This window comes from Hydra vulgaris, chromosome 13 (assembly GCF_038396675.1).
Source record: "Hydra vulgaris chromosome 13, alternate assembly HydraT2T_AEP".
NCBI classification, from domain to species: domain Eukaryota; kingdom Metazoa; phylum Cnidaria; class Hydrozoa; order Anthoathecata; family Hydridae; genus Hydra; species Hydra vulgaris.
The window spans coordinates 25,032,483-25,042,500 of NC_088932.1; the positions used below are offsets into that span (position 1 = coordinate 25,032,483).

Here is a 10,018-nt window from a genome sequence, read left to right on the forward strand (position 1 = left end):
AATGACACAGAGTTTCCTAATAAACTAAATGTTAAAGAACACAGAGCACTACCTAGTGATACCTAGTGCAAATAAGCTCTTTAAAGATAAAAGTTGGGTCTTTCAGCAAGATAAGCAAGAAGAAGAGTTGTTTCAAATTATTCAAAATCAATGAAAGAACATTTCTGGGGAACTCTTACAATCACTTGTTGAGAGTATGCCTCGTCGGTGCAAGGCAGTGATCAAAAGCCGTGGCTTCACCACAAGGTATTAGTTTGGTCTATTTCGTTATTTCAATAAAAATTCTCAAATTTTCGTCATTTTTTTCTATTTCTTGTTTTTTTCTTTTAATAATTCACCTCTCCAAGATCGAGAAGGCCACTACAGATGAGGAGGCTACTTGTGGTTATAACCCTCTCTCAACTCTTTAACTCCGAAACACGAACCTTAACGAACAAGGCCGCTGCGCGGAGAAACAAGTTAAGCGCGGTACTACCAGAGACGTGGCGGGAATCGAACTTGGAACCTCTTGCTTATGAAGCGAGCGCTCTACCACTACACCACTACCGCTAATCTAAGAACCAATGCACCAAATACAGCTAGTCTAAGAATCAATGCACCAAATAAAATTTTTTATTTTTTTCTATATCAGTTGTAGAAATTTAGTTGAGTTCTCTTTTTGTCGGACACTGCATGTAAAGGTTAGTATACAATGTCGGCCTTATGATAAACAAAACTACAATAATAGGATTGGACAGTTTTGTAATCTGAATCGGTCTATTCACTGAATTAGATTTAACGCTATTTTGTATTACCTCTTTGCACACGGCCCCGTATATTGAATAAGGTATCTTATAACCGTACAAAGCTTAAAACAATTTGGTGAATTAAAGCTTTTCTTAACAAAGAAGACCTTATTAGATTTGTGCCAGTTAAGGTGGTATACGAAGAAAAAAAAAATTAGCCTTAAAAAAACTTGCAACCTCTCAAACTAACTTGTTGCTTTGAGATTGCTAGTTCCACTTGTTTCGTAAAAGATTCTAGATTGCTTTTTAATGGTAAAATGTAAGGCGATGGTAGAAAAGTCATTAAAAATGCATTGTTCATCTTTTTTTAATATTTGAAAACTTATACTTTTCACTTTTCTACCTCAAAATTCAAAAAGTATCTATGTATATAAACATCTACGTAACTTTTAGCTCTTGTATAATGAATTATCATTAAATTTCACAATTTTTTTTTTCTTCCGATAAATAACCAAGATCCTAATGTTTCTTTATAACACCAACAGTTGAAAGCAGACTTAAAAAGCAGATAAGCAGACAAAAAAATTTTTTTTGACACGCGATTACTATTTTTCGTTTTAAAAGCTCAGTTTTCATTTTTTGAATTGCCTTTTTTTTGCGCTTTGAGTTACAGTGGTAAGCAAATTAATGAAAAGAAAAGGTGATTAACTATAAAAACTCAACATTTTGCCATTGCCCCAGTACCCCAGTATCTAAGTACACCGTCTAAGTTACACCAAAACATATGCCGTTTTAAAATATACATAAACATTAAATATAATTTACATGATAAAATTTATTTCTAATAAACCATAGTATTTATGCTTCTTTAAAGTGCACACTAGAGAGACCACGTAATATACCGGCAGCCTTAAAGAAAAATAAAATAAACAACTAGAGAGCGATCAAAACATAGACAAGGTTCTCACCCTATATTATCCATATATTGTGATTCATGATAAGGGTGTATGTAAAAAGAACATCCGAATATTGTATATAATACAGTGTTTTTTACTTCAAAAAAAACAAAACAAAACAATAAAACAGATTTTATAAGCTTTGAAATTCTATAAGCTTTCTGATCGAAGTTTTAAATCTTTAAGATGTGTATAAAACTCAAATAATTTTCTAATAATATATTGTATTCAGTATATATATTTAAAAATGAATTGAATTTTCTGATTTACTTTTTTGATTTATATTTAATCAAACTATTGAGAAATTGTTGCAAAATTATTGTCACGCTATCATTATCAATATCGACGTTACGCTAATATTGTTAATTAATAAAAGAACTTTTAAAGGATCCCAAGAATGTTTTTTAAATTACCATTAAAATACACATTTTCATTCCAAAAATGTAAATAAAAATTATTTTGAATGGAGGCTTGAGAAGAAACTCATCATTTTAGGTTAGTATCTGGGAAATTTGTTAAGATAACCAAGAACAGTTAAAACTAATTTTCTTTTTATTATAGGAGATGCTAATTTTACAATATATCTAATATATATCTTTTTTTATACAATATACTTCTTTCTTTTTTTTTTAATCTAATCTAAATCAATGCAAGTAATAAAAATTATATATGCGTACTATTATATATGTGTACTATTATATATGTGTACTATTGTATATGTGTACTATTATATATGTGTACTATTATATGTGTACTATTTTATAAGTGTACTATTATATATTTGTACTATTATATATGTGTACTAATAAATGTGTACTATTGTATATGTGTGCTAATACAAATATATGCTATTTATATGTGTACTACTATATATGTGTATTATTACACCTTAAAAAAAATAATGATAATCAAAAAAAAATTCTAGGAATGTGTTGTGAGGTCTTGAAGCAAGTTAGTATAAACACTTTTTTTCAAATTAACACTATTAAAAAAAAACGTAGATAATAATGGAGAAATAAAAAATAAACTTTTGTTAAATGGTCAGTGCATTCTAGTAGTTAAAATTTTCACTTTTAATAAAAAAAAAAAAAACATAAAAAACCCTGATATATATACCTTTTCTGGTGTTATATCTCTCATAGGACCAGCCAACATTTCAAACCCTACCATGTGTTTCTTTATCTAATCAAATTTAACTTTAATTTTATTTTTTTCTTAACTATCCAACAATAAAGAGTTATAATTACGTTAATAAATATTTTAAATTCACCGAAAAAAAAAGAATAAAAAAAAAGAAAAAAAAGAAAAGAATTTTACTAACAAAAAAGTAGTGCATTTAAAACAAAAAGGGTCCTTGTTTTAAATACACTACTTTTAGAAGTGTACAATTACGTCATGCTGTAGGGGAGGAGGAAGGAGTTAGTAGTTATGTGACTCATACGAGACATTTTACTAAAGAGTTATGATCTTGTGACTAGGAGGAGGGAGGGGTCAAAAACGATCAAAAGTTGCGTGACGTAATTTATGGATAACCCCTAAAGAGCCTAATAAAGTAGAACAATTAATCAAGTCATTAAGTTAAAGTCAGTTTAAAAAATTGACATACACTAGCAGAGCGTAAAAGTGGTGGAAAGTAATGAGCATGAAGTTGCCAATGGGAACAATCGTTCAAACATTTTTCATTAAAGGGTGCACCTAAAATTTACAATAAGTATTTTTTATTTGTTTTTCACATAGATTTTAATAAAGAGTTAGTAAATATTGTTTGTGCTCATATACTATGTAATCAAAATAATATAATATTAAACAAATTATCAAATAATATTAATATTGTTATTGTAAAAAGTGTTAGTAAAGTTTGTATTTATATTCCATTATAAGGTTAGTAAACATTGTTTACTAATGTTTTTCACAAACCTTCTAATATAGAGTTTGTAAAATTAATTTAGAAGATTGCTATCAATAGTGCATGTTTTCTAATATCAATAACAAGTATCAATAGTTTCATTTGATTTTGCATTTAATATCAGCAACTCTGAAAGATAAAAAAGTGATTAGAAGATTGACATTAACATAACAAAGTTACCATGCCAACCCATAGTGTAAGGAAATGACGTCTTGAATAAGTTATCATACTTTGTGAGAAATATCTTCATTATGACAGCCAAGGCTTTAAAAAAGGAGTAAATAATTAGAAAAAATTAATAAAAATAAATATCAAAATGTTGAGCTTACATTTTTGTTGTATCTGTGTAAGATCGCTTATTCTTTTTGTAGGAGCTTTTGGTATCACAAGAAGTTCATAAGGCCACATTGCCCTGTAAAAAAATGAATAACATGTAATCCTTGTACAAAACAACTTCACTCATGTAAGCCTTATAAAATACGCCTTCACTGCCACTAATGTAACCTTTATTCAAAACACCTTCACTAATGTAAGTCTTATACAAGGCTCCTTTAGTTTCAATAATAAATTTTTTTTTCTAACTTAATCAAGTAATAAAACTTGAGTAATAAAAATTGTATATGCTACTTACTACTATCAGGGGCCAAATGTCGCCCAAATACATTCAACGCTGTCAAAAAGGGTCTAAAAAAGCCCCTGACTATGCTATATTAAAAATTGATTATGATATATTAAAAAATATATTGTTTTCATTGAAAGACAAGATGTTTGCTAACTAATTATTGACTTAATATTTAACTAATTATTAACTTATCATTAAAGGTGGTTTAGATGCTGCTCTCAAATAAGTTACATTGAAGCCTAAAATCAAAGTATTTTAATATACCCAAGTATTTTAATAAACCATTTAAAGTCTGTGCATTAAACAATGTGCTTTAAATATTTTAAAATTTGTTACTGAACTCGAAAAACATTATCTAACATTTTAAATAATAACTTTTGATTATGCAATTTTTTTGTTAGAGGCAATGAAAGGGTAATGTTTTCAGAATTAATTAATAATGTAAAAAAGTAAATCCTTAAGTCTATGCTTAGAATTATTTTTTAAAGCTCCAAAAAATGTTCCAAAAACTTATTTCAGTAAATTCTTAGAGTATTTTGCTCTAGTAATACCTTGTAGTAATTTATTTGTAATAATTTGTTCCAGTATTTTTTTCCTGCAATTTGTTCCAGTAATTTGTAGCAGTAACTTATAACTAATTTTAATTTCATCTTCTCAGTATATTATTCTTTTGCAAAGACTTGCAAATTTGCAAAAAGATTTGCAAAGACTCCAATAGGCCTATTAATCCTTGGCCTATTAGTATACTTATCATTTCACCTATTTGTCATGAAATCAGGTTTGAACCCAATGCGCTATAACTCACCACCTTTTCTTTCAATGACATTTCTTTTTGTTCTTTATTGTTATCATTCATAACTGCATTCACAACTGCATGAAGTAACTGCATAGTTCATTGCTTAGGAGGCCGTGCTTTATCTATGAATGAGTCAAGTTCTCTTTAAACTTAAACCATGCCAAAAATAAGCCAAAATGTTAAACATAAAAAACCATCCCCACCACCTAACTGTTTTAATTTAATATCTTTTACAAATACTTGTGGTCTGTGAGCAACCTTTTATCAGTTGAATCTTACCAAAATTCACCAGACTTGCTTGCTCTTAATGAGATTAATTTAAATTCTGCTAATCCTTCTTCAGATCTCAGTGTTGATAAGTGCTATCCATTGATTTGCAAAGACTCCAATAGTCACATGCTTTGCTTGGGAGTATACTAAGGACTGGCAAAGTTGGCTTTTCAAGATCCGAATTTAACTGGAAGACAAATTTAGACCATATGTGTACACCGAATTTAACTAAAAATTTAACTGATTTTAGGTCATATGTTGACCTAAAATCAATTTTCATTTTCTGAATTTAAATTTCTTTAAAACATTAAATTGAAAGAGAAATCTGGACCTTTATATCGAATTTTAACTTATCATGCATAAACCGAATTAACAAGCATTTAATAATATTTACAAAATGCAAGTACACTGATTTATAAAATATTACTTTTATAAAAATAAGGAAAATACATTTTTGAATAATCATTTTTTATAAACCCAATTTATTATTTTTTAGCATGTAATTAACCTTATTTCAAAACTTGACAATACATAAGTGAAAGTAATTTTTTATTTATCAAAAAAAATATATATACGCTTACATAAAACAACAATAACTTGTGAAGAAAAAAAAATTCTTAAAATGCAGCAATAATGAGAATTTAAGTAATGCAATCTTTACAACTCTAAATACTTTTAAACAAACATTAAAAAAAAAAAAAAACACTCCCTCAACTCTTTAACTCTGAAACATGAACTTTGACAAACAAAGTTACTGTGCGGAGAAATGTATTTCATGAAATGTATTTCAAAATTACTTTTCTTTTTTAATTGAAAAAAAAAAAAAAAAAGCTTTCGAATTTAACACTGAAGTTGAAGCCAAAGTCAGCTTCGCCTCTCAGCAAACTTGGTAATTCGAATTTTAATGAATATTCACTGGTCCTTAATAGATAATCATCAATTAACCTATTTGTCATGAAATCAGGTTTGAATCTTTGGACCATTCTTTTATGTGATTCTGCTTAGCACCTTTTCACTCTATCACCTTTCTCTTTGTTCTTTATCGTTCTCCTTCCTCTTAAGACTGCACTCTTTTAGATGTAATTTCTGATCAAATTGACCATGCTCTTTCTCTTTACCCCTCTGCCAATATTGTTGTTATTAGTGATTAAATATATTAAACTAAATGTAAACCTAATGTTTATCACATTAAATGGCTTAGCTCTAACACCACTGACCCTGCTGGCATTAAAGCCTATAACTTCTGCATTTTTCAATCACTTACTCAGATAGTTAACTTTGTAACTTGTTTTCCTGACAACCCTAATCATTTACCTTCATTCCTTGTCTTATCTCTGACCCTAGCTTGTATTTTCTCCTTTTTCTCCCTTACGTGGTTATGACATGGCAATGATCTCTATAAATCTTTCATCTTGTACTTCTTTTTCAGACTCACCTTATCATTGCACTACTTACTACCCTAAAGTTGACTGATTTTTCGTGATTCTTTTCTCTCAAGAAAAGAATCACGAAAAGAATCCCAGTCAACCTTTTGGGCTGATGTGTTTCCTCTCTCAGCTGATAAATATGTTTCCTATGTAACCTCCTGGATTCAGGCAGGAATAGAAGCTTTTGGACGATTCCAAATCAAGCCTCATTCAACTCCATCGTTTCACCTTTTCACCTTAGTGCAGTTGCAATATCTAATATAATCATTTTTGAAAATCTTTTTTAAAACTCAAAGAACAAAAGGAGAACAAACAGCGATTTATTATTGGAAGAAATCAACGTAAAAAAATGCTGTCTGATGTTAAGCTCCATTATTCTCAGTTCACTAAATCATGTGTCTTATCTCAGAAGTTAGGCTCCAGAGACTTTTGGAAAATCATTAACAGCATCACTAACAAGGGTTAAAGTTGCTAAAGTTATATCTCAATTAAACTCTTCTATGGCTTGTGGTCTAGACAACATTACTGTTATTACCTTGCAAAAGTATTTTCCAGAAATTTCTTCAATTCTCTCTAAACTATAAAAAAAGTGCTTGACTGAGTCTTGTTTTCCTGCCTGCTGGATAAAGGAAACTGTATAGCAAGGTGTATCTGGGAAAGTTTTTGAGATTATCAAATTATTTCTTTCTAATCGCTTAGTAAAGTCATCCTCGAGGGCCAACACCCTTCTTTATCTCCAGCAACTATTAGGGTACCTTAAAACTCTATCCTTGATCCTGTTTTTCTTGATCTGTATTTTTTGATCTGATTTCACTTCTGTAACAGATTGGATATTGCAGTGAATTCCAGCAAAACTTTAAATAACTATTACAACTGTCGACCTCTTACTGAGTCCTCTTCTTTTTGTCTTTTTGGATTATCTTTAACTACTGACCTTTCATGGAAACCATATATACAATCAATTGCTAAATTAGCATCTGCTAAGGTTGGTTCTCTTTATCGTACTCACCATTATCTTACTCCTGATTCCATTCTTTATCTCTATGAATCTCTTTTTCATCTCTGTATGGAATACTGTTGTCATATTTGGGCTAGTTCTTCTAATGCCAAGCTTGGGCCTCTTTCCTCGTCATAAAGTTGCATCTCTTTCTCATTTCTACAAATACTATTATGGTTGCTGCTCAAAGAAGCTCCATCATATCTATCTCCATCTCCATCATATCTATCTCCATCATCACTAGTTCCATCAACTAAAACTCATTCTCATTTGACTTGCCATTCAGCAAATTCTCATTCATTTACTGTATCTGTTCTGTATGCTCTAAAAACTTTTATTTGTCTATTTTTTTCTCCACACTTCAACCCTTTAGAACTCTCTCCCATATTTATGTTTTCCTGACTCATACAACCTAAAATTTTTCAAGTCTTCAGTCAACCATTTCCTTGCTCTATAACTCTATTTTTTTTTTCTAGTAACTCCCAACTTAATAGCGGTTGCTTGCAGCCTTGTTGAAAGTGAATCAGAATAATTTAGAAAAAAGTTGTTTCTGCTCAAACTGATTAAGATTGTTCTCTCTATCCCTTAGACTATATTGTTGGTATTGGCAACTTTAATGCTCATCAAACTGAATGGCTTGGCTCTTGTTCCACTGACCTTGCTGGCTCCTAGAACTAAAACTTTTATTTTTTTTACTAAGATTGTGATTAGGATTATCTCATGGAAGCCAAAAGTTTTCTCTTTCTTTTCTACAATTACTGCGATGGTCACTGCTCAAGCAAGTCATAACCATTTGTTCCATCAACCAAAACTCAATCATGCATGACTCTTCATTCAATTAAGTCACATCCTTTTACTGTAAATGTTCCTTCATACTCAAAAAACTTTTATTCATCTAGTTTTTACCGCGAACACAAGTGCTTTGGAATTCTTTCATATCTTCATGTTTTCCTGACTCATAAATTTTTTTTAGGTCTTCTGTTCACTGTTTTCATTCGCTTTAACTCTTTTCTTTGTCTTTGTCTTGTTAATTCTTTGTTAACTGGTTTATTTTAAAGTAAAAACTTTGAATATATACATTTTGAAATTTTTCATATTGTTCGATAACTTTTATAACTCATGTTTATTTTATTCTCCAAAAAAAAATAAAAATAAAGAATATACTGTTAATTACAAAATTGAGCCTAAAATTCTTATAAAAAATCTTGATGACAAGGAGAAAACAAAATATTATTTTTTTATTTAAGCAAACACATTGTTATTATTTTTAATAAATAGTTTCAAATTTAATAAGTTTAAAATTATTACCAATACGGAACCACAACAAGCCAGTCTTGGTTTTCAACAACAATACGATCCTAAAAATAACAATCCTAAAGATGATTATAATGCTCAAAACTTTTAAAGCTTCCAAAAAATAATCGTTGTTTGTTAAACCTTAATTATTAACTTTGAACTTTAATAAAATTTTTTGAAAAAACTTAGATTAGGCAAGTAGAATATTTTATGCAAACTAAAAATTATTAAGCAATATATTTTTTGGCTATTTTTACTTTACTTTGGCTGATTCCAATAATTAACATCATTAACATTTTAAATCTAACTTTATCTAAGTATCTAATATATTTGGATTAAGATTTCGTTAGATTAGAAAAAATGGTATCATATTCAACATCTTTTTAGCACTTGATTTTTTGAGATTTACCAATTTATAACTAAAATAGATACTATTTATAATTAAAATAAATACTATTTATATCTGAGTTTTAAGACAAATTTAGAGTAGTAAAAATTAAATATTAATAAATAATTAAATAAACCAAAAGTTTCACAATTTTTTATAAAAATACTTTTGTTGGATATCTAAAATAGATTATTCCTAATAAAAAGATTAAAAATTATAAAATTATTTAATTTTTTTCTAAAATTATAAAATTATTTTGTGTAAATATTAATGTTTTGAGGTTTAAACTTTGGTTTAAACTTCAAAACATATTTGTAGATAACATCTTTTATTTATCAGAAAAATAAAATCTTTTAATCAAAAGCAACCAGGAAAAAAACAAAAAAACAATCAAACTTAATAACTATATACCCAAATAAAAATATATATTTCAATAACAATATTTGTGACCCATCTGACAAAAATCATCATTATGCTGCAACTTATCAAACAATCTAAAATGACAACTGATAAAATGAATTTTTTTTTCAAATTTGAGTTATTGCCAAAAATAGCTAGAAAATTAAATATTAAATATAAAAAATGAGGATGACAAATCTATGAACACTTCTGATGAGAAAGAAACTGTTGATAAT

General features: G+C 28.5%; 1 protein-coding gene across 1 annotated transcript in view; it reads right to left on the reverse strand.

Moving 5' to 3' along the window:
• Positions 1-1,515: 1,515 nt before the first annotated feature.
• LOC100212486 (galactose-1-phosphate uridylyltransferase) overlaps positions 1,516-10,018 on the reverse strand; it is a 33,299-nt gene continuing 24,796 nt past the window's right edge. Inside the window, exons 9-14 of the mRNA XM_065815393.1 lie at positions 9,008-9,057; positions 3,917-3,999; positions 3,768-3,851; positions 3,288-3,376; positions 2,798-2,863; positions 1,516-1,634 (exon numbers count right to left, since the gene is read on the reverse strand). Of these exons, the coding sequence (XP_065671465.1) occupies positions 1,584-1,634; positions 2,798-2,863; positions 3,288-3,376; positions 3,768-3,851; positions 3,917-3,999; positions 9,008-9,057 (423 nt within the window). The 3' untranslated portion in view covers positions 1,516-1,583. The remainder of the gene's footprint in view (positions 1,635-2,797; positions 2,864-3,287; positions 3,377-3,767; positions 3,852-3,916; positions 4,000-9,007; positions 9,058-10,018) is intronic.